Source organism: Marmota marmota, unplaced genomic scaffold, assembly GCF_001458135.2.
Source record: "Marmota marmota marmota unplaced genomic scaffold, marMar, whole genome shotgun sequence".
Lineage (NCBI taxonomy): Eukaryota > Metazoa > Chordata > Mammalia > Rodentia > Sciuridae > Marmota > Marmota marmota.
Window position 1 is genome coordinate 49286750 of NW_026000037.1, and position 26582 is coordinate 49313331.

At 32.8% G+C, this 26582-nt stretch overlaps 1 protein-coding gene across 13 annotated transcripts in view; it reads left to right on the top strand.

Annotated features, from left to right (window-relative positions):
- Nucleotides 1-26582, top strand: part of Slc4a10 (solute carrier family 4 member 10) — a 295237-nt gene that overhangs the window by 258103 nt on the left and 10552 nt on the right. For all 13 annotated transcript variants that reach the window (XM_048812376.1, XM_048812375.1, XM_048812380.1 and 10 more), the window contains 7 exons: nucleotides 925-1038; nucleotides 2142-2303; nucleotides 9931-10182; nucleotides 11446-11514; nucleotides 16929-17102; nucleotides 17622-17744; nucleotides 25879-25946. In XM_048812376.1, coding sequence (XP_048668333.1) covers nucleotides 925-1038; nucleotides 2142-2303; nucleotides 9931-10182; nucleotides 11446-11514; nucleotides 16929-17102; nucleotides 17622-17744; nucleotides 25879-25946 — 962 coding nt within the window. The remainder of the gene's footprint in view (nucleotides 1-924; nucleotides 1039-2141; nucleotides 2304-9930; nucleotides 10183-11445; nucleotides 11515-16928; nucleotides 17103-17621; nucleotides 17745-25878; nucleotides 25947-26582) is intronic.

The following is a 26582-nucleotide window of genomic DNA, read 5'->3' on the forward strand; positions in this document are numbered from 1 at the left end:
TCAAAAAAAAAAAAAAAAAAGTAAAAGAAACAAGGAAACAAGCTTTTTATGGTTGAGCTATAGATTTTGATAAAAATTCTTCTGAGAAAATGTTTCAAGAACTGTTCCCTTCAGAAAGGGCTTCTGTTTTAGTCTCTTTCTTCCCTAAGGTGGAAGATTAATTTCTTCCCACTAAGCTTAATCTGATTAATACAAAATTATTTTTTGTAAGTTTAAACAGTAATCTTAAGCGTTTAAAAAATTATTTGTGTATATAAAGATCCTAAGAAAAAAACAGATCTTATTAATAATTGTGTAAGGATATTTGCTCAAAAATGGATTTTTAAAAGAGAAATAACTTGAAAAACTGGCTTATGCAGAATACATTTAAAATTGAATAAATTTTAAATTTGCCTCCTCTGTTGTTTATATTACCAAGTGCCATACTTGTATCATAGATAAACTAAGTGCCATACTTGTATCACAGATAAACTAAAACATTGAGCTTCTTCAATAAAAACAGATACTTTTATTTTACAATGCATTTGACTAATCATATTAAAATGTTTCCTGTGGACTTGAAAAGGAGTCCTAAAATTTTGTCAAATTTTGTCCATGCAACCTTATTCTGTGTTCTGAATTTTTACACACCCAGGTTCATAATAAAGTTAGATTTTAAGTAGGTATTTTAACAACACAACCACCATTATATCTATTCCATAATTCTTTATTCTGGAAATGTTAAGTGTGTACTCTCCGAAATGACAGAGATACATAAATATATATTCAGGTTCTGACAGACCTAATGGTAATATTATAGTATACATGAAATATATTATGATATTATGTCATAAAGTGTTTATAAAGTGTGACTCTAGATTGTGTTCTGAGTACTTATTGGTATTTATAGCTCCTTCAAGTGACAAGTGTTCTTATTATTTTTAGGTTCGATCCATAGTGAGTGACTTTGCTGTCTTTCTTACAATTTTGTGTATGGTTTTAATAGACTATGCCATTGGGATCCCATCTCCAAAACTGCAAGTACCAAGTGTTTTCAAGGTGAATTTATCATAGCACTTAACATCTATCATCTATCTCTCCCTTTCTCTAGGTTCAATCTTCATCAAGATGAAGTCTGTAACCTTAGCACTTCTTATTTTCATGAAAATATATAATATACATCAGTAGAGCAGTAAATTAGCTACGTGTAGTATGTCTAAAACTTTGGTTTAGTATTAAAAATAAATAGTAATCATAGAAATAAAAACCCAAGGATTGCTTGAAAAAAATTCCTGTCAACTTCCATAAAATCAACACTCTAAAAGATCAGGAAGGATTTTGAAGCTAAGGGAAATGCATTATCTTGAGACAGTGAGTAGGGCTTGAAAAATAGATTAAGATAGGCCTAGAACAGAATTCTGGCCTTGAGCCAGTTACTAACCCTCTCTGAACCTCAGTTTTCTCATTTGTAGAACAGGGGTGGGAAATTCCTCATAGTATTGTTGCCAGAATGAATTTCTTTGAGACTCATCTTCAGCATCATTCATGTTTAGAACCCTATGCCGAGCCTCTGATGTGACAAAATTATTACTCCATCTTCACACAATAGCCTATGCCTACATCTAAAATAAATGACTACATTCTATTGAAATATTTTGTTTATATGTCTTTTGGTGATTCTAAACTGAAAGAAGGTTCTGACCTAGTTATCTTTGTGTATCAGTTTTAGAAGAGTAGTCAATGTATTATTTGTTAAAATAAATAAAATTTCCAATTGTAAAGGGTAAATATTGATTTTTTTACTGTAGGTATTGATTGAGAATATAGATTTTTGAGCTAATTTGTCAGAGTTTAAATTCCATCTTTATTACTTATTATCACTTACTTTGGGACCTTGAGCAATTTACTAGATCTGTATGCCTCATTTTTTTTTAATCATCTTTAGAATGTTGTGAAGAAAAAAAATGAGTTAAAATAGTTAAAGCACTTAGAGTGATGACTGTTATCTTATAAATGCTTCATGAATACCATGAATATTAATTATGGGCCACTCAGTTTGCCAGTTTATAATTAGGGATTTCCTGGTAGTATTTCTAAGACTTAATTTGATTCAGTATCTATTAATCCAGCTGCTAATATGTACACTCATTTATTTTCCTCAGCCTACCAGAGATGATCGTGGCTGGTTTGTTACACCTTTAGGTCCAAATCCATGGTGGACAGTAATAGCTGCTATAATTCCAGCTTTGCTTTGTACTATTCTAATTTTTATGGACCAACAGATTACAGCTGTCATCATCAACAGAAAAGAACATAAGCTAAAGGTATATTTTAACATCAATTTCAAAATAAGTAATTCTGATTTAACTGATAGTAATCAACTTTGCCTGTATTCTGTATTCATTTGCACATTGAAATACTAAAATCATATTTTGGGGTTCATAACTTTGGGGGGAATACCAGGGATTGAACTCAGGGCACTTGACCAATGAACCACATCTCAGCCCTATTTTGTATTTTATTCAGAGACAGGATTTCACTGAGTTGCTTATCGCCTTGCTTTTGCTGAGGCTGGCTTTGAACTTTTGATCTTCCTGCCTCAGCTTCCTGAGCAGCTGGATTAGTGCCACTGTGACCATTGGGGTTCATAATTTTTATTGTTTTGCAAGACACTTTATCTTAAAATACAATGAAAAATTTGTTAGTAGCACTTGGGTAAGCATTAGTCTTAGAATCTTACCTTCAGGACTGAGGAAAAAAAAAACATTGTCAATTTTCTAATTTTAGCATGTTTAACATACTTTAATGAAGTAATTTCGGTTAAGTACAGCTTTAACAACTTATCTTACATCTGGGATTCTCTGTTCCTTTATTTGATCCTAACTATGCCTATTACATGCAATTGCGTTGCATTAATTAGTAGAACAAATTACATGTCCAGATATTTCTCGTTTTAATCATTATTCTGTTTGTTATGCCTATAACAACAAAACTCAGTCACAAATATTATAGTTTTTAAGTGATATTGTTTTAATTCTATGGAAAATTTTGATAGCTTTTTTTTACAAGGAGAATAATTAATTTTGGATATATCTTATATACAATATTCTGACCCTACCATTTTGCTGCTTTGAACAACCATTTTTCACTGGTATTCAATTTTTCTTAGATATGTGATATGAGTACTACATTTAAAGGAATGAGTTAAATAAAATCAATTAAGTCATTGAATGATTAAAAATAATCAAAATAAGTCCTTGCAAAAAGAGAACATGTTCAATCTTGTTTTGTTTTAGTATCATTGGGGTTTGGAGATTGCCAGCTCACATACACTTACTCTATGGGGGAAAAATCATTTTCAGAGTAACAGAAATCATGGATTTTGTAAATATATTAGAATGATTAAAAAATTAGACTTTTGGTGAATATAATAATGAGATAAGAAAGCATAATTATTTGTAATAAATCTTACTAAGGAAGTGTATCTATCTTAAAGAGCTTTCTTCATTCTCTTTGTAGAAAATAACTTAAGATGCTGAATGTTTAAAAGGTATTAATTCAATTTACTTAGGATTTTTATTAAATAAAATATTCAATTATTAACGAAATATATTTTAAAACATCTCATAAAATCTTACGAACTAGACCAGTGGAGTGTTGGTCTAGTTTAATACCAGGTGAACAACCAGCTCTCTTATGTAAAAAAAGGAGACCCAGATTTACCATATGTGCTGATTTCCATAGTGTGACTATTCCCAACATGGCCATTTTGAACTATCAGTGGGACATAAACTGGCAGGAAAATTCTACTTTTTAAATTTTTATTTGTTTTCATTAACACATCAGTTAACCTCAAGAGATGCAAAAGAAGCATTTGATAAAATTCATGATAAAAGCTTTGAAGAATTTAGAAGGATCATACTTCATCAATAAAAAAAAATCATATATGATAAACCCACAACTGAAATCTTATGAATTGTGAAAAATCTGAAAGCATTTTCTCTAAGAAACCAGACAAGGGTGTCTTCTCTTGCCACTCCTATTCAATGCAGTACTAGAAATTTTAGCCAAAGCAATCGGGCAAGAGAATGAAATAAAAGGAATATGAATAGGAAAGAAGGAAGTCAAATTATCCCATTTACAGGAAAATTTTTTAAAATTAAATAATTTGCTCTCATAAGTTTAGATGGATTGGTTTAATAGTCTCCTTATTTATTTATCTATTCATTTGTTACCAGGAAATGAACTCAGGGGCACTTGACCACTTAGCCACATTCCCGGCCATATTTTGCATTTTATTTAGAGATAAGATATCACTGAGTTACTCATCATCTCACTTTTTTTTTTAGATTTTTTTATTTATATATGACAGCAGAATGTATTCTAATTCTTATTACACATATAGAGCAAAATTTTTCATATCTCTGGTTGTATATACAGTATATTCACATCAATTCATGTCTTCATACCTGTACTTTGGATAATAACCTCACTGTTCCTGAGGCTGGCTTTGAACTCTGGATCCTCCTGCCTCAGCCTCCTGAGTAGCCTTTAATAGTGTCATTTTTTAATATCAATAATTTTAAAACATTTCCTTAAAAATACCAGCATTATACAAAATCAAGCATCACCAGGACTTTTTATTATAATGTTACATAGTTACTTGAGTAGACCTATAAAACAAGTTTTAGAACATTATGTTAAACATTGTGTTATCCTGCAATTCTCTAAAATGTAGGAAAACATTTTATACTAAACACCTGTTTATTTTTTAAAAAACTAAAAGCATCTCTGTTTTTTGATTTTAAAGTAAACATGATTTTGATTTAAAATCAGATAATATGAAAAATTAAAAGACAAAGTTGAAAAACACTATAATTTTATGGCCTAGAGATAATATTGTTTACATTTTGATATATAGTTAAGTAGATATTATCTTTTTCTTCCTTCCATCTGTCCGCCTTTCTGTTTTTCTTTCTCATTCTTTCTTTTCTGGGGATCAAACACAGGATAAGTATGTGTTCTACTACTGAGCCCAAACCCTGCAGCCCCAGCTTTAAGTATGTATTTTCATACCATATATATTCATTTTTTTTCATGGAAGAATATTATTGTGGAGATCATCCCATTTCAGCAATGTAATTTTTTTTCATTTTTAGTGACGGCATATAATTACATGACATTTAAAAAAAATAAACTAAAAGACTGATATTGTAAGCAGAAAGTAAGCCATTCAGTCATTGATTACCTTTCAAAAGAAGTTTGCTTTAGCCCTTATAATAAGGGTAGAATTCCATTGATTTTGCTGAAATATTACCCTGTGTGTAGGTTATCAGTTAAACTGATTCAGACAGTATTTTCTCCAAGTACTAATGGAGTCATATTAAAACAAACTGGAAGTAAATGAGGATTTGCTTTCTGTGTTATTACCTTCTGAGCCATTCTGTATCCTGGCCCTTTTGAGGTTTCTCAACCTCATGAATTGCCTAGCCTTTGTTCTTGCTCCTAATTCTTCATCAGCCTATTGTAGGCCCTTAATATCACAGCTCCAAAATCTACATACTGTTCTCCCCCTTGTACACACAGTGTAGAATAACCAGAATATAGTAATACATTCTTCAAGTGGTCCTTTCATATACTTTCATTGACAGGATGGAAATGCAGAACTAAAACATTTAATATTTTTGTCACTGAAATTAACCTGAAGCTACATAATTAAACTTTTTGTATTATGTAAATAAGTAACTTTGTATTCAGAAGGTTCATATTTTTACCCCTTAGTATCAGAAACTTAGTATCAGAAACTTGGACTTAGTATCAGAGCAAGTCTGGCTTGACTCTGAGGTCTGTGGTATTGCTATCAGTAGAGGAGTCAGTGGGGTCTTGGTTACTCTGAGCCTGAGCACCCTGTCCTTCTTGGATGTAGATAATTTAAAAACAAGTTTCTTCCATTGGATACATGATTTATCCACAATGAACATTTAATTTTGTTCTATAACCCTTGTCTTCTTTAACTTTGCTTTGCTGCTGATTTCTTGTTAACAACAACAAAAATATCACCTCTTAGAACACTGTTTACTTAGAAAAACAGTTGGTTTCATGGCCGCTCTCCCTTCCTGCTGCTTCACTGAAACATTTGCAAAAACTCCTGACTTTGGCTTGAACCACATTTTCACACACACACAAAAAAATGTTTCTTGAATATACTTCCAGACCACAAGTTCACCACATCTCAGCTTTCGTAAGTTTTCTTTTCTTTTTTTTTCTTTTTTCTTTTTTTTTTTTTTTTACCTGAAAACCCGTTTTTGCTCTGGTTGGAACATTCCCTGAAAATTTTTTAATGAGTTTTGTTTTCTAGTTACTGTACCTTTCTAGTTAATATACCAAGCACCTTGTAGACTCTACATCCTATTATCTAAGTCTATATCATAACTCTAAGTCACTCCAGAATTAATTTGTTTTTATCTCTTCCAAACATATTTTAGATCTTTTCAATTTCATCATCAGAACTAGTAGTTAGTTTTCTTTTAGACAATGTTTCTCATGCCAGTAAAAAAAAAAAAAAATCATTTCATAAGTGTTACTACATATACAAACCTTCCTGATCTACATAGGCTAAGCCTAACTCACTGGCTAAGTGACTCATTGCAATAAGAATGAGGGAGAACAAAATAAGCAAAACTCTAACTCATTGCATCTTATGATCCTTTGGGTCATATGAAGAGTGAAAGAAGCTGCAAGTGTGAAAATCTGAAATGAAAAATATCATATATTACTTATAGTTATACATATAAATCCATATCATCTCCAGCATTTGTATATTTGTTTGTTTGTTTCTTCCTCAGAGAAGTGGGATAGGCATAGGTTAATGGAATCTCTTTAAAAAGCATTGAAAGTAACAGCTTGTTTTTTTTGTTTTTTTTTTTTTTTTTTTAAGCTTACTCTCAGAAAGTGTAAAGAGAAAGACATTATCTTGCAGAAAAGAAAGTTTCTATTAAGATACAACTATGGGCTTTTCTACATGTTTCTGTAGACAGTTCAGGCTTCTCTTGACATCATTTTTAATAAACAGCAATACAATCCCAGATCACTTGAGTAAATGAATGCGTTTGCAACATTCATTTGGCACCACATTCTCTTGATGATTATGGCATTTGATATGTTCTTTTTTGCCCTCTTTGTCAGCCTGGTTCTTCATGTCAATCTATAGTCTTTTATGTGGTTAACTTGACAGATGCAGGAAATTGCTGCCAAGCTTTGAAATGAATTTTTTCAGCAGTGGCATCTGGGTATCAGATGGTCCTTTTGGCTGGCCTCTTGTCTTGCTGCATGTTGGTTTTAGTGGGGTCTGGTGTAGCATCACCTGTTGCTATGCTCCCTTTTCCTCCCATATGTCCATTTTCCGTGATTCATGGATGAATGTGAGAATAAAAACTCCAGTTCTGTCTTTATTTGAGAAAAAAAAGTCTACAGAAATATGTTAGAAGGTGCAGAGTTCTCTCTCTGACAAAGGGATAGTTCCCTTTGGCTGGCATGCCTATCAGCTAATAATTTGGTTACAAAGACCAAGTTTTTAAAGGCACTTCTAATGAAAGGCAAGAATAAAGTTGCTGATTAATTAGTGGAAGTGCCAGAACGACTTTATTTCCTTTGGTTTGCATAAAATCAAGATGCCCCCATTGTTGTATGGCATAATGAGGGGGAAGTTGTCTTGTTTTTTTTTTTAATGATATATTTGTATATAACAAAGCTAGCTTTCTAAATTTTAAAAGGAAATTATTCCCTCTGAAAAAATTGTTTTGTCCATTTTCATCATTCCAGAATTACACTGTTCATATTGTATCACATTATAAAATCACTCAATAGGAGTTATAGAAAATCTCCATCATAAGGAAGATCTTCCTCCCATTATTAAATTGTAGTGAACATGGTTCCTGAGCAAGTCCAGGATGTGCTAAAAGCACAAACTAGACTCTGATATTCATCTTGTGGCCTCCAGAACTTCTTACATCCTCCATCCTCTCCTAGCAGCACCACAGCTTTGCTACAAGCTTTAGGGGCACATTCACAACCATTCCTTCAGATTTAGGGCCTTAAGGAGGTAGATCCTTCACTCACCTTTATCATTGTCTCTCAGTCCCAAAGACAAAACATTTCTGGAACTGCTTAGGGCAAACTCTAAAGGAATCAAAATTTGAGTTCTATATGACAGAAGCACATCTTCCAAAATGTTTGCAGAAGGGTCAAGGGACCACATTATAGCCCTAGTAAAACACCTTCCTACTGCCTTTTAGGTTATGCTGACACCAGGATTCTCTTCCCATTTTACAAATCTTTTAATGAAAATCTTCCCTGCATTGCTTACAAAAGAAAGTTTCCAGAATCATATACATCAGGGGAATAGTTCTAGTGAACATTTTAGTGAACTGTAGCATTGCCCCAGATATCAGTTGACTCAAGGAAGTGCTTCACTGAGCTGGTGACAACATGGGGACGTGGGGGGGGGGTTGTTAGGTGGATTCCCCCCCCCCCCTTTTGTCATTTTTAATGATTTAGCAGGGATAAACAAAAAAGAAAGGAAGTACCAGTAACTTTGAGAATCTTTTTTTAAAAGAAAATAATTAACAAAACAAAATAACAGAAAATGCTACTATGACAGATATGCAACAAATAAGATTCATACTTTAGACTCTGTGAGCTTTTGTATTAACTATAAGCTGCTTGTAGTTTGACAAAACTGCCTCCAAAAATGCCAAAGTTGTTTTATTGAAGAATTGGTCACTGCTGCTCATGGTCAGACCAAATTTAACTGTTATATCTTATTTTATAATTAGAATAATTAAGTTTAATTCTAAGAGAAGTTTCAATGATATATATTTCCTTTTAAAACAAGTCAATCTGTAACTTTTATTGGTTACTTCATGTGTGTTAATTATTGTGCTAGAAACTGAAATATTGAGAAATTATATGACAGATTATCTGTTCTTAAGAAACATAGTTTTATTGAGGAGCATTGAAACAAAATGCGTACAAAAGAAAAATGTGTTGTCCAACTGCTAGAATGTAATGGTACTTAATGTTCATTGAGTGCTCTCCATAGACCATACATAATACTAAATGATTTTCAAAACTAAATAATTCAATTCCCATGACAACCCAGTGATGTGCTTTCTGTTATCATCACCAGTTTTCAGATAGGTGACACAATAGACAAAGAGATATACCTAAGGTCATTGGTTGAGCTGGCATTTGACCCCAGGCCATTGGTCTCCAGAACCTATTCTTTTAACCACTTTATTATACTGCCTCTGATACAGTGGTATCTTTGCAAAATTAAAAATAAGAATTGGAACATAAAATAGGCCAACTCTTTGCTACCTCAGAGGTTTTACCCTTTAAGTTCCTGCAGGACCCAGTGAGAGAGGGGAGCAGTGCTCTTGCCCATCCTCAAGTTCTCCCTCAGAGAATGGACCTAATCACCTATTGATATCAGCCTCCTCATATCTATCCCACTTATTTTCCTTTCTTAAACTTTCTGTGAAGCACTTAAATTTGCAACACCTGGAGGTTAATGATAGTGGAGTAGAAATACAGAGGAGATTAGTAACATCAGAATGGAAATACAGAGGAGATAGAAAACATAAAAACTAGCATTTTAAGAAAGACTGATATTTTTCTAGTGCTGAAAGAAAAACTTTTTGAACTAGATCACACTATATTGAGATAAATTGAGCATAAAAAGGGAGCCTTGGTTCTATGATATTACTCTTCCCAATGGAAAGCCACCCACTGAGATATCAGAGAGCAACTGGAAAAATGTTTAAGAGTTTACCTGGAGAAGATCCACTGTGGAGGGCCTTTGGGATATTATCAGGATGAGGATTCTATTCACAATCAGGCCATCCTTTAGCTGTTTTATTGATGGTTTCTTTTCTTTCTGCTTTTTAACAGAAAGGTTGTGGGTACCATCTGGATCTATTAATGGTGGCCGTCATGCTTGGAGTATGCTCCATCATGGGCTTGCCATGGTTTGTGGCTGCCACAGTCCTTTCCATCACTCATGTCAACAGCCTGAAATTGGAATCAGAATGTTCAGCTCCAGGAGAACAACCCAAATTTCTTGGCATTCGGGAACAAAGGGTTACTGGGCTTATGATTTTTATTCTCATGGGATCATCCGTCTTTATGACCAGCATTCTGAAGGTAATGGAATGTTTTTATGAGTTTGAGAGAAAGCAGAAAAATGCATATTTAAAGATTTCACTTGAATCTAAGGAACATATTACAAATATTGTATGGCATGTGATGAAAGTGATGAATTTTTTTATCGTATTTATGCAATTCTTCTTAAACTGAAGGGAAGAAATTATGTCCTATAGTTTAGAATCCTTAGATATATAAAGGTTTTCAATGGCAAAATAAAAATCATTGTGTAAACTATTATAATAACTTTGAAATGATGATCAAGCTTTGGAAAAACATCACTCATTTCTGATTGACTGTGACCTGAATTCACTTTTAGGGTACTTCACAAACTGAAGTTTCTGATTTTTTATCAATGGAAAGATATATTAGCAACTAATATTACCTGCTATAAGTTAGCTGTGTAGAAATGAGCATAGCCATGCTTGTGGTCAAATATCCAGTTTTATACTTTAAGTGCTCCATAAAACTATTGCATGGACATCATCATTACATATACTTACTTTTTTACATTTAAAATATTTTAATTCATTTTGAAGAGCACTACATAGTACTTATTTTGTCATGTAATTTGGCAGATATTTCTGAATTATGTTAATTTCACTATAAATTATAACTAATTTTAGTTGCCTGTAATTTGAAAATTTTAATTGAATTATTTAATAATTTTCACAAGTTTACTTGTATTTAATCACTGAAATTTTTGCAAGAATTAATTCATGTCGTGTAAATAATTATAAAGGTGGATGATGATGAGCTATTTCAATAAAAAGAGATAGTATGAACAACACATGATTACAAATATCTACTATAATCTAGGAACAACTTTTCAGTGTAAGATCCATTCTTCCTCTTTTAATCCAATTATCTTGCCATTGTGAAATAAAATTTAAATTGTCTTTCAAGTTGCATAACAGTTATTTCTTATTGTTAAATAAAAATATTAATAATTGTTAAAACTCTTATTTATTGTGCATGATGTGGTTTCTGAAATAGTTTTTCACCTATTACATATTGATAAGAACCCTATTGTTATCATCGTTTTTTAGATAGTGAACAACTAATGCACAGAGCTTAAATAATTTACATAAGCTTCCAAAGTGCTAAAGGTCTGATTTGAATCCATGTCTTCTGGTTCTGTATTATATTGCTTCAAAAATACATTTTGTATCTGTTTCCACCCCCACTTTTGGCTAAATGAAAAACAGCATGCCAATGTATTGGAAAATAATTTGTGCCTTTTCTCTAATTGCTCTTTTACAGTTTATTCCCATGCCAGTGCTATATGGAGTATTTCTTTATATGGGTGCTTCATCTCTAAAGGGAATTCAGGTAAGCTACTTACAGTACTACAGGCACATCTGTCATGACTTATCTTAGGGTTTGTTGATGTTGTGTCATATGACAGCTGAGAAAACAACATCATCTGAAGAGTGGTTTTCAGACCACAATTAAATTGTTCAAACTTTTCAGAGTTGCAAAAGTTAAAAAAGACCCTCTTCAGCATCCAATGTTCTTAATTTTAGGGTACTTTTATTTACCATAAATATATTAATATTTTAAGAAGTTTAGCATTTATACCTTTTATTGATATCAACAGCAGTACCTTTCAAGATATATCCAAATACTTATAGTCTTTGACACTTTAATCATATTTATGGACATCTATCCATGACAATAGAAAAATATGCACAAAAATGCTCATTCTAATACATGTTATTATTATCCAATAGCAGTAAAATGAGTAAGCAATTAGACAGTCACTGAACATTGATAATTATGATGCCTACCAAGGTAATATGATAAAGATACTTATGATGTAATACAAAGTGAAAAAGTACCTACCATATGTTTATAAAGCTAATAGATTGAGTTGGATTAAAATGAAAGGTGGAGGAAAAAATGTGTTAAGATAGTGAGATCCTGGATGATTTTTTTTCCTTTTATATTTTTTTCTGTTATTACAACTGTATCTATAGAATTATTTTTTAAGATATAGGGTAAGGCAGTTTCAAATATAAAAGAAATTTTATACATTGTTAAAATATTGGTTAAATTATCGTGTTAGGCACTGTATTAGTTTTCCGTGGTTGGCAAAAATTTACTTTACAATCCCATAGCTCAAAACAACAAATCTTTATAATCTCACAGTTTCTGGGGGTCTTGAATTCAGGAACAGATTAGTTGGGTGGTTCTGGTTCAAGATGACTCATGTGGGCCTGTCAGGATGTTGTCAAGGGCTGCAGACATCTGGAGCCTCCACAGTGTTTCAAGATTTACTTCAGGATGACATATCACATGGGCATGGGCAAGAAGCATCATTCCTTTGTGGATTTTGGTTGGAGATTTCAGTTTTCTTGCCACAAGGGCCTCTCCATAGGATACTTAAGTGTGCTCACAACAGGGAAGCTAACTCCCAGAGAGAGGAAGTTCTAATGACTTTTGACTTACCCTCCAGAATTGCATGTAGTCATGCTTCACATTTTCTATTTGTTAAAGGTAAGTACACTCTAAGTCTAGCTTTGAGCACAAGAGAAATTAATTAAGATGTTATCTTTCAAAGATAAGAGTATCAAAGAATTTGTGGACACATTTAAAACCCTCTATAAGTGTATTCTAAATAATTGTGGATGCTATTGGCAAATTCTTCCTGCTTATTTCTTTTATGATGTTTTATGGGTTGGATAGTGAATGTTCCCTCAAAATTCACATCCATCTGGAATCTCAGAATATTATCCTATTTGTAAATAGGGTCTTTGCTGATGTAATCAGATACTTGGTACACTCCCAATCTAATAACTGGGGTCCTTATAAGCCGAGAAGAGGACACACAGAAACACAGGAAAGAGAGGCTACATGAAGGTGGAAGAAACGATTGGAAGTTTGCTGCCATAAGGCAACAATGCCAGGAGCCCCAGGAGCTGGAAGAGGCAAAGGAAATTTTCTTCCCTAGGGCCTTCAAAAGGATTATGGCACTGCCAACATTCTGGTTCAGATTTCTGGCCTCTGCAACTCTGAGAGAATAAATTTCTATTGTATTAAACCAGAAAGTTGTGATAATTTGTTATGGCAGCTCCAAAAAACGAATACAGATTTCTACTTAATTTTGCCTTTGAATAATCTTATTTTATAACTTAATATTATTTAGCCAAACCACTTCAATATTCCTGAAAAAGAGATTAAATTCAAGCCTTATTCTCTGAGTAGTTTAGTTTTTTGTTACCTAAGAGAAAAATATAAATTACAGCTTTTTCTATGACATAGCTGGTCCCATTGCTGTTCAGAACATACAGAAGAACAGTCACTTGACTGAGGAACAGTACCATGGGTCTTTGTTCCTGAGTGAATGGCCAGTTTCTGACTTTGAGAATAGCAGCATGTAAGCCTTTGGATAGTGCTAGGTAACAGAATTGAGGTGTAACTTCAATGCAAAGTCATTATAAAATCACTGAACACACAAAGATTGTATGTCTTTGTTCATCTTGACTCTGGGTAAAATTAACTCGGGAGAGGGGGATGGTTGAGAAGTGTTATGTGTTTAAATTTTCCTGGGATATAATTTCATTTGTTCATTTTAAAGTATATTTTGATAGAACTGAATTGGTAAGGCAGATAAAGAAGAGTATGGAAGAGGTTTTATTTATTTGTTTTTCTGATTTTTTTTTAAATTGCCTTTGGCAAAAGTTCCATGAGTACTAATTTCATCTGTAAGTGAAAAGTATTTATTATTAGGCCCCAGGCTCACATAAATACAACAGCAGAAGTTTAAGAAACAAAGTAAAATCATTTTGATAGGTTTCAACAGATTTCCCCCACCTAATTCAACTCATATGATTTTATACCCATGTGGTTTAGAATTAAACAAGAATGTCAAGTTTGGAATTATTTGGGAAGTGATTCTTTGAAATAAAAATTGAAGAAAACATTAACAAAGCCCCGTGAGTTAAGTAAAATGAGTTTTAAATACACAAATGAACAGCAAAACAGGGTACACCTAGACAAATAGCATCTCACACTGAGAAACAAGCTTAGTGAAAATTTAAGTGAGCTCCACACTCAGCAGTTGAAATTCCTAATGGGAATTGTAGCTAACTGGGCAGGGAAATGGAATATTGACATTATGATATAATAAAAGCCAAATGCAAAACTTAAAATACATCTATCATGAGTAATAATAATTAAATGTGTTAAATAGCTATGGTTCAAGGAATATGTTACTTTGTTACCCTATACATTGAAGAAATCTATTACCTTATGGGCAATATTAAGAAACTTTTATGTAGGTTTCTCAATGTGAAACATGGCAGAAAAAACAGATCACAGTGTTCTCATGAACGCTGTTTCCGTATTCAGATATATAACCACATCTATATTCATTCTAACACTTTGGGAATCCAAAGTAAAGCAAATGTGCCACTTAAACAATAACAATTGAAGCACCCACACACTGAAGTACACTTATGCAATAACATAGCTTCATAAATGGAGAAATGGTAGTTAGGGAAAATTAGTTGTATAGAAATGGAAATTTTCAGTTGTAAGCCAAAGGATTTTATTTCTCCCCTATTCTTATCTTCACTGTGCCCAAAGTTTTATTTGTATGCTTAATGATTTCTAATTTTAAGAGGTATTTGAGAAGTATTAAATAAAGAGACCTAATGGTATGTATATGGACAGTATGGAGAGAGATGAACCAGGAATGAGTTTAGCACTTAGTACTCTTAATAGAAAGTTTCCATAAGTATTTTGGAAGGTAAATGAATGGACACTGGATGAATTAATGTGCACAAGATTCTGGTTTAGATAAATGGGCAGAGGAAGGTCCTGCATTCTGTAAGATAGAATACAGAAGGACAGAGGTATATATTGAGTCTGGAATTTCTAGTATATGAACAAATAGGGTTTGGTAAAATAGGACCCTAACAGTTTGACTATGGTCAGTTGTTCCTCTGCAGATTTGAGTAATTTTGAAATATATGATGAAAACTGCTAGTTCTTTCTTATAAGTTAACTAAGAATATTACTAATTTTAATGTTACCCTTTTGACAATACATATATTATTGTAGAAATGGCACAAAGAAGAAGAGTGACTATGATTGAAAGTCATAGTATTTTCTAAATAATAACCTCATGCCAGAAACTGAAAATGGCAGAAATTTCAGAAAAACTAAAATGACCACCACAAAATAAAATTACTATGCACTACAAAGTGTTACTAAGTAAAATGTAAGGAAGATTTAAGCTTCTGGTGAAATTTTAATTTATTAACTTGGGTGCTTGATAAAAATGGCCTCAAAGTCAAAGCACAACAGTAATGCAGTCAAAAATAATGCTACTACATGGCAAAATTGAAACAGAAAATAACATTGATTTATGTAAAATAATTCAAATAAAATATGATTAAAAACCATAAATGGTTTGACAGTGCAATATAGTATATTAGTCAAGAAGTTAAAATTCTCTCTGGAAAACAATTTTTTAACAAAAATCTTTATAGATTAAATCTTTTTTTTCTTTTGTATATGTAGATTTTACTGGAGGTTTGGGGTGAATGGGAATGGAGGATAAGCATACCCAATATGGAAAAAACAATTTAAACTATGAATATAAGTAAACCTGATCTTAATGATCTCTTTGGATATCTCTGTCACCAAGAACTTTGTGAATTTTGAATGGCCAAACCTTAAAAATTTTTAATAACACAAAATTGTACATCTATATGAGGTTGATTATATTATACAATATACACTGATGAAATCAGGGTGATTAACATTTTCATCCCCTTATCATTTGTGTTTTGAGTCTTTGAACTTTTCTTTTCTAGCCATTCTTAAAAATATATAGTTGGTCATTTTGAACTATAGTCACCTCATTGTGTTTTAGAACACTAGCACTTAGTACTTTTTCTGTCACTCCGTTGTTCTGGGCTTAAGGTGAGGAAGAACATCATAGCAGAAGGGCATGGCAGAGGAAAGCAGCTCAGGACATGGTACCAGGAAGCAGAGAGAGAAAGAGAGCTCACCCCAAATGCAGGACCCCTAAGACCTGTCTCCTCCAGTCACATCCTACTTACCTACAGTTAACTTCTGTTAATCTATATCAGAGAATTAATCCACTGATTGGCTCACAGATCTCATAATCCAATCATTTTGTCTCTTATATAGGTTAAATATTTATGGTTAAGAAGTTTGTGTTTGTAAAGACAGCATCAAAACCCTTGTTGGGGATCTAAGTGGCAAAAGGAGCAGAGTTCAAATAAGGAACTCAGAACATCCTCCACAGCATCTGGGTGGGGTCTGGAACTCAGAGAGGTAACTGAGGGAGACAGCCAGTTTGGGAGTCATCAGGAAGTATGTTAAAGTGGAAAGATGAGAACTGAGGATAGAAGAGAACTGAGCTTGGGAGTACAGGAATCCCCAGTATTTGTGGAGGAAAAGGAGGAGATTGTGATGTGACAAGAATAAAGATGACCTTTTGCCCTCAGGACTCTACTCTCCAAGGTAGCACTGACTTTGGCTTTACTATTTAGCATTTAGCACTGGCATTACTGTTGTTATACTCTACAACCTATGCGGTTGTAAACTAAAATTGTAGTATTTCAGTGTGGTGTATCAATCTCATTGATGTCCAATTATCACAGATACATTATGTCAACCTAAAATCTGGGGACTGTATTAAATATCTGCCTTTCTATTTCTATTGTTGTCTTATTACTAAATGTAATTTAGTCTGCTTAATCTTTTAGTTATTTGATAGGATAAAGCTCTTCTGGATGCCTGCAAAACATCAACCAGATTTTATATATCTACGGCATGTACCACTCCGAAAAGTTCATCTCTTTACAATTATTCAGATGAGTTGCCTTGGCCTTCTGTGGATAATAAAAGTTTCAAGAGCTGCTATTGTCTTTCCCATGATGGTATGAAACTTGTACCCACTCTTTTCCTCTGATTTTGGGGTCCCTTTGGAAACACATGAACTAAAATTGGAACAAAAGAGTCTGATTAGAAACCTTAGTATGGGGTTTGAACAACCATTGGAAACCCTACTATAAACTTTGGCACTAAAATTAGTGACAAAGATAGGGACTGAAAATGATCATGAATTTGATTCATATTAGTTTTGTCTATATTATTCTGAATGTTTGTTATAATATGAGGTAATTTACCCTAGGTGAAAAAATATAAACTTTCAAAATTTAGCATCAGGGGCATTTTTAAGTGAAATTTAATTAAATATTTCCAAGAAGTTTCAAATACTTCAAAAACTATAGTGAATTTAATGATGTAATTTTTAAAATTCTCAACATGAATATACATATTCATCTCAAGGTTAATGTCAGCCCTAATCAAACTGACTCATTTCTACCAAAAACAATTGAATCTATATTTCCCACTTTTATTCTTTAAATCTTAAGCTGTTTTATTATTTTCTTCAGGTGTTAGCCCTGGTATTTGTAAGAAAGTTGATGGACTTCTTATTTACCAAAAGAGAACTCAGCTGGTTGGATGATTTAATGCCTGAGAGTAAGAAAAAGAAACTAGAAGATGCTGAAAAAGAAGTAAGTCAGAGAAAAAGCAATGTCTCATAAAGAAGAAGAAGAAAAATAAAAGAAAGAAAAGAAAATCAGTTGCTCCTTGCAAAACTAAATTGGTATAGTTATCATTAGACAGTTATTACAAACAACCATGATGGACAGATTAGGAAGTTCAGTTTTTAAAATCATGAAGATTTAACCAGAGACAGAGGGCACCAAGATCTCACTTTAGGAAACCAATCTGTATGAAATATACAAATACTTTGTGCTTAATTAACTTCCAAATCATAAGGATTATTATTTCTCACTTATAGATGGCATAAAGTTGTTGATGCTTCACCATTTACAAGTTATGGTCATGCAATAACTATGTTTTCGTTGAAAATGTAAAGACAGAGAGAAATGAGTGAGTGAGAGAGAGAGAGGGAGAAGAACAGAGATGTGTTATAACTGATGGTATTTTCTAGGGAACAAAATTTTAATCAGAAGATTCTAGTGAAAAATCAGTTAGGTTTGAAATAGATGAAATGCTTAAAAGGAAAAATGATTTGCATTCAAAGTGATTTAAGATTGAATAATATTTGAGAAAAATTTTGGGTTCTATTTATTTTCATGAACTACTTATTTGATTCTATTTCATATGTTAAAACAATTTATTGTAAGTTTTAGGGCACTTATAAAGTTAATATGTTAGCTTGGATCTATTTTGAAGACTAATCATAACATTTTTCAAAGTATATAAAAACTACAAAGTATAAATGGAAAGAGAGAGAGAGAGAGAGAGAGAGAGAGAGAGAGAGAGAGAGAGAGAACTCATACAACATTTAGCAGAATGATTGAGCTCATAGATTGTAAAAGTAAAACAAAATTTCTATGTAAATATAAATAATATTTAAAGAATATTTTGTGAGAATTGAACATTATTATTTCAATTTTCTTATAGGTGGTTAATAAATGTATTCAGTTTTTTAATTATAGAATATTTTTTAAAGTCTTAGATATGTTCTTTCCATTGGGTAATTCATTTGTAAATGTTTCAAGAATTTTAAGTTTTGCTTAGTCATTTAGTGAACTCAGATTAAGCCACAAAATCTAATGAAGTTTCTGCTCAGAATTTTCTACCAGTATGGCTACATAATGTGAATAATAATTCCTTTCTTTTTTTATGGTATTCCATTGCAGTCAATAGATTTTCACACATAGATGGATCACAATGATATATTTTTTCTGTATAAATATTTCAATTTTTCAAAATGTATAGAAGGCATATATAGAATCATACTTCTAGTATATTAATATAATATTAAATATTATAAAATTGTCATTAGTTCTCTATTTTTCTAAGTTTAATGTATTCTGATTTAAGTATTAGACATTTTTTAAAAATAATGTTTTAACTAGTATATTTTGGATCTCTTGTTTCTTTTTAGAGTGTCAGTAAATGTCTGTGTTACCCTCAGGTATTATTCAAGAAAAATATGACAGAATTTGGCACAAGCTAAATTTAAATAAGATGGACATCAGACTATTGAAATTTTAATGTCTTAAATTATTCATAGTTGATGTAATTAAAATTATTAAGATTGAAAACAATTTCTAAGAAGTTATAAATTTTCAAAGAAAGTAATTTTGAAGAGAAGGTGTGCATGTGCAAATATTTAACAATGAATCCCAGTACAATGTACAATTAAAATACACTGGTTTAAAATTTTTTAAATATATAAATTGAATTTTTTAAAAAGCTTATTGGCCACAAGCTTCTCTATAGTTTCTCTGATAATTTTACTATTATTAAATACATTCAGGCAATAACTTAAAAGTTACTATGACTGTATTTTCTTACTTTGTTTACCTGCCATGTCTTTACTGCTACTAGTGGAACTAGATAGCAATATTCCCAGCTATGTATAATCACTGCATTCTAGCATTCATCTTAGGCCACATCACATCATGAGACATTTTTGCTCCTCTTAGAACTTCAGTCTTAGAATTTAGAACTTTCAAAACGAAAAAATGCTGTGTAATTTCCTATGTTATCTTTAATATTCTTCCCTACTATGACTGAAAGTTTCAGATTCTCCTTTTGTCTCTGAAATAGAATAGACAAAGCTGATGGTAATAATAAACTTCATAGAATTAGCTATTTCCACGGCCCAACTTTCAAAGCTGTGAATATTTGGCATTTGTATTTATGTGCCCTATATCCATTTTGCAATTTATTAATCCCATTAGGTAGGAATTCTATATAATTAGTTTCTAACCTTTTTACATTATATCCTGCTATAATCTAATGGGTATTTACTCTCTTCTGATTATGAAAAATTCTAGAAGTAACTAGTGTCCCTAAATTTCCTAGAACTCATGTTTTCTACAAGTATATAAAAATAGATTAAAGATTTATTGGGATAATTTTATGGCCAAATCCTTCAGCTCCAAGTTGAGAGGGGAAAAAATCTTGTAATACATTCATCAGACAAGTTTATGGATCTTTAAAATTCAAATAGATAAATATAGTGAGACTTCCATGTGATCCTCATTACATGGAAAGAAACAAGAAAATCAATAATAGTCAAAAAATAAACTACAATTGAACATTAAAATGTAGTTCTCACTATTGCAAAGGCAAATAATTCTGCATCAAACTGGGGAGAGAAAAGAAAGTTTATAGATGTTTATGTTCTAACCTGGGATTAGCATTTAAAAAGTAGGATCAGGGAAGAGAGTAGGAAGATTTAAGGAGGATGACACTAAAAGTTAAATCTCTGGTTGATTTTCTACTTGGTTGCCTAGATCTTGATATTTTATTTCTTGAGCTTAAGGACTCCACTAGAGGATGTGATCTTCTTAACTATGGCATCTTGTACCAAGGCCCAGTCTTCCAGGAGATTTTGCATTAAGGTGGCAAATGGACAAGTTCTCCAGAAATGTTTCATTTCTGCAATTGCTCAAATTAATTGAGTAACTTTGATCATGATCTGGCAAGATAGTAAATAGCAGAAATGTCTCAGCTCCCTGAGAGTTGAATTTAAAGTGAGCTCACCTCTTGTCCTTTTGATGATAGTTACAAGTTTGTACCTTTATCCTCTAGGGTTTTCCTATCAGTAGCCCATTTATGGTCTTATGGCACTGAAAAAGCATTCATTTGACCTTAAAATTCAATAATGAGTTAAGCAGAATAAATAGCTACACAGGCCAGTCCAAGGTCGCAGAGCTTCTGTTCCAAATTTTCATGTACTTCATGCATATGCATATGCATATGCTTCAGTTTTTAGAAAGAAAGGATTATAATCAGGGTAGAAATGAATATTGGAACCCTGACATTTTGCACATTGCTCTGTGTAAAGGGAAGACTGCAGAATCAAATTCTGGATGTCCAAATGTGCTCAGAGTACCAACATGCCTTTCTTCCTACTTAAATATTCTCTAGGACATTGTACACATTTGACAAAAGGACTATTGTTAAAAGCAGAAAACTCCACAGAATGTTTACTCTTGGAGAGAGGGTGATGGGGTTAAGCTTCGATAAACCCTGGACATTCAATTTGGCAGAAGGTATCAGATTGAGACTTCTTGATTTACTGAGGGTTCACTCTAACACACACACTGTTAGAAAAAGTAGACAAGTAGGGCTTTGTGATTTGTATCAAATGGGTTCATGAAAAATTCCAAGAAATTAAAAAAAAACAAGTGCAATAAGCAAATTACAGAAAATGTCTTACTATTAAGAAGGGTCAGGATGGGTTGTGGATTTAGAAAGCATGGATAACTAATTATTATACAAATATCTTTTCTAATTGAATCTTAAGATGTGGCAAGCTTATTCTCCTTCTTCAAGCAGTAGTTTTTCAAAATGTGATTCCACAACCTCTGCTACACCAGCCAACACCTGGCAGTTTGTTAGAATAAAAATTCTTGGGCCTTACCCGAGTCCTACTGAGTTAAAACTCTGAGTAGAGGGGCCAGTGCTCTGTATTAATAAGACCTCTAGGGGATTCTGATTCATGATAAAGTTTGAGATAAGCCCTTTCCTAAACTACAGAATCTGAATCTCCAGAATATACTCAAATTCTAAGTACAAGGTAACTCTACAGAATTTTTCACTTTTGTATTTATAATAATTCATATATAGAGACAATGAATTGAATATTTTGATGAAAAATATATGTTGTCTCTCTATATGATATGAATTCTATATTAATCCTCCCATTTTTCCTTCTAAGCTTTCATTGTTAGTATTTTATGTATTGGCTTGTCTCTACATTTGAAATCATAAAAAATCCTTATAAACATGACATTGTTATCACATGTTTGTAGCACCTATTCTGTTAGTTGGGAAAGGAAATGTCTAGATGCTTCTTATATTCTGTAGGCCTTGTTTTCTTCTTGGATAAAATAAAGGAGCTGAACTTGAATTTGGAAATCTCTTCCATTTCTTAAGATATATAGATTACAAAATTGCTGAATATTTTCTATCTTCTGTACTGTAAGCATCTTCACAAAGATACTTAGAGTTGCTATTTGTTCTTTGTTGTTTGTAATTTGGAATATTTGAAGCCTCCTACATAGATACAGACTTTGCTGAAAAATGGATAAAATAAGAGATGTTACTACTTCATTAAAGGTAAAAAATAATTAAAGGATAGAGAATTTGTTAGGTGTCACAATATGGGAATAAGAATTATTATGTTTTTATGAAATACAATTCAGATTCATGATATAACTTGATATATATCCTCCTATTAATCAAAATACACCACAATTTGACTCCTGTTTTATTTTCCCCTTGAACTCAACACAGACCTTTGGCTCTAACCAGGCTAGTTGCTCATTACTATGAAAACATGTTTTATTTATTCCTTCATTTTATGCTTGGTTCACATTATTTCTTCCTACCTACAATTTCTTCCATTCTACAACTTCTGCTCCTGTACTTCTCATGGTGAGCCTTCATATCCTCTAAGGGTAGGGTCTATATCTTTCTTTTCATGGTTGTAACCCAGTGCCTAGCGGACTTCCCATCATGTAGATAATGCTTAACACATATTCATTTAATGAATTTATTAATGGTTTCTGGATGATTCTTGTTCACTGGGTGACTAGAGCATAGTACATGCTCAGTAAATGTTGGGATGCTAGTGAGTAGATTTTTTTTTCTAAGCCTAACTTTTCCTTCCCTTTACTGGACATAGCATTAATTGCAGTTCACTTATTTTGTGTCTGAAAATTCTTTTATTATCTTAATCAAAAGATGACATTTAAATCATTATAAATATTTCTTTAATCAAATTGAAGAAACCCCTCAAATGTTCTTGGGTAAATTTTGTCTTCATCCTTTTAACATCTCACAACTGGGTTCTACCACGACATAGAACTCAGCATATTCTTGATGGATTCCGTATAAAAGAAATGCTGAATAGAACTCATTTTGAGGTGTGTCTGTGGTGGATACTTGGTTAGCTTTATGCTATTCTCTCTCTGCTTGCATGGTTGACATAACCTGAGTTGTGATTGTCGTGATGACTGGTGCCTGATTTGACTGCTCCTCCCCAGAAAGGCACAATTTTTGGCTCCCTCAGAGTGCTGCCTGGGTTGCAGCCGGCCCTCCATCCCTGCTCCAGGGCCCACCCAGCTCCCTTCTGGCACTGAAGGCAGCGGCTGCTCTGCCACCCTTCTCTTCAGATAAGCATGGCTTGGAAATGCTATCTTTAGAGGTGATGAGTTTTTGTTTGGATAGAATTATGACTAGTATAAAGCCCACACATGCTAACAAGCCACAGAGTGCAAAATAATTATTGAAAGCAATTTGAGAGAAAAGTGGAAAATCATCTGAAGAAAAACCAAAATTGTTCATAATGCTTTGGCCCAATTTTTTGCTGTTGGATTGAATAGTGATTCTTCATTTTTCTGCTGCCAGGTAGCTTACACGGTGATGAACCTGTTCTTCTCTTAAACTTTATTTGCATTTTATTCTTTGTTAAACATCCTTAACTTTTTGACATTCTTTTCTGAATTGGCCAGAAAAGATACTATGTGACAGTCTTAACCTCTTATTGGACAACTAAGGACAGATTTACCTTTTGTTTATATCTTGGTTTTCTTTACATAGCCTATGTCTTCTCTTTAGGCTCCTCCATGTGCATTAAGGTAACCTCTCCCATGGAAGTAACCTTTTCTACCTGAAAGGATACATATGCTCTGCCCATGGGTTCCAGGATGTGCTTGTAAATTAATATGATATATGTATTGTATTCCATATAATCTTTTTATTGCATTTGCAAGGCATATCTCATTCTAGGCTGCAGATTGGCTCTGCTTATGCTTAAATGGGTTATTTTAAACTAATAGAATTGTACTCATCTTGAATTAGTTTTAATAGTGCTGCCAAATGACAAGGAGAATATGTGTAAAACATAAGTAATAAAATACAAGGGCCTTAAAATAAAAAATACTTTAAAAACAGTAGAGAAAGAGAATAGAATTGGTTCTTGGAATGCACAGGGTTATGCCATTAGCCCCACAGTGTAAAAATATAACATAAAGTGTCTGAGGGGGAATGTATAAGCAGAGGCATGGCAGAGCTTATGCAGCACCCTGGCCTCTCCATTGCTCCATAGCCTGGGCTGGCATAGAGGTTCTGTATGCACCACAACCAAGGCCCCTGCAGAGAGGGCCCTACCTTGGCCAGTAGGTTGGGAGACTGATGCAAGAGTGAATGAGGCCTATCCCCACATCACATGACATATTCATAGGTTAGCTGAAGAGTCACTAAAAACCACTTTGCCTATATAAATAACAAGAAAGATGGAATATGACATTCAGATTACAGATTGTGCAAGTGAAGGGCCAAGATTTGAATAAAAGAACCCCAGGTACCACCTTGCCTTCCAGGAATAATGGCATCAGCTAAAGGTTATATCTCTCTGGCAGCTATTATAGGTTAAGCTGGGTTAAGGAAGTTTAGCTCTCCTAAGTTACTGAAAGGGGAAAGGAGAAGAGCCTTCAGGGCCATCTGTATCTGTATTTTTTTTTTTTTTTTGTCATCAATTCCCACTTTGGGAGGATCACCTACTTCTTCATGTCTGTACATCTTAAAATCCATTTTGAAGATAGAATAAAATAACCTAATATTTTTAAATATTCTAAATAATTCTTTGAACTGGAGTAATGCCAGTTGACCCAATTGAAAATAAATAAGAGCTGTAATTAAGAGCATTAAATAAGAGCTGTAATCTATAGACAACTTTCTTACTGGGTACAGAGAAAAAGTTTAATGATAACATTATTTGAAAATTTAATGAGAACATTTTAGTATGGTAGCCATATGATTATCCTCATTTCAAAGATATAGTTTAGAATATTATATATGAAGATATACATTTGTGAATAAAGCATTTCTACCTTTTGGAGAAAGGTGAAATGTTATTGTTGTAAGAAGAAATATGAAGCATAAACAAAAGCTAAAGATGCATCTGACTGGAGTCTAACTATTCAATTTGTTTTGCCACCAAGCTTACCTATGTTTTGATGCATATATTATAGGAAGATATCTTCTATTATATCCTTCCAAGTCTGCAGCATTTGTTCTAAAGTGTGGTGTCCAGACTAGCATAGTCAAATTTAAGTGGAAACCCATTAAAAATGTAAATTTTTTTGCCCTCTCTACTTCAGACCTATAGAATCATATGAGGGCAGAACCCAGCAATCTGTATTTTTAAAAACCTTGCCAGGTAATTCTACTGTAGAGTTTGAGAACTACTGCTCTGAATATATTCTTTATCTCCTCCTAATAAAGCATTCTGGGATGTAATTTCAACTTTATAACAACAAAACTGATTATATTACCCACACTTTTGTCCTTGTAAGGTTTAGATTAATTTTTTAAAAGTCTGTTTGGAAATTAACCATGTTTTACATTGAGTGACATGAAGGAGATTGTTGTTAGCATTTAAATTACTTTGTGTTATGAGATTCTCATTAATTACTTATGTTCTTGGTAGCTAAGCTTTATTGAAAGGACCTGTGCTGGCATTAATAAATGCAAACAAAGTGGAAGGTCTTGAGGTTAATGAGATAATGAAACATTAATCTGTGTTTCTTCTTTAATGTAAAATGGAGATTCATCAGGTTCACTTTATATACTTTACATTTGTCTTTCCAGGAGGAACAAAGTATGCTAGCTATGGAGGATGAGGGCACAGTACAGCTCCCACTGGAAGGGCATTATAGGTAAGATATACATTTAAAAACACATCCATGTCAGTAATAGAATATGTTGATATGTACTCTAAGAATTTCACACTGTGTGGATGCTCATAGAGGTTTGCTGAAGTTGTATTAGAGGAGAGACTGAAACTAGAAATTCGATTAACCAGGTTCCAGTACTAAGTTCTGCCCATACTGACTGGATGACTATACCCAAGTAGCATAAAATGATGTGGGGTAGGAGCTGTTGTCTGAAATATTTTCTTCTCATATTTTATGATATTTATAAAAGAATCCTTTCATAGTCTTAGAAAGGAGCAAATAGAGGACAGGGGTAAGATTCACTTCTGGACTAAATGAGATAGGTATTCACCAAGTTGATCACCGGTCAATATTTTAACTCTGGGAATTTACCCCTTAAAATAAAAAGTTAAATCTATTTCTTGAGCTAGAGGAATAAGTTCTATTAATCATTTTATGAAAGATTTATGCAATTCCCACAAATATGGTAATATTCTTTACATACAATAGGAAAAAAATAAGTTTTATAAGTTGTAATAAACATTTTTGCAAGTATTTGGCCAATAATATTCTCTCTCTCTCTCTCTCTCTCTGTCTCTACACACACACACACACACACACACACACACTGCTCCACTC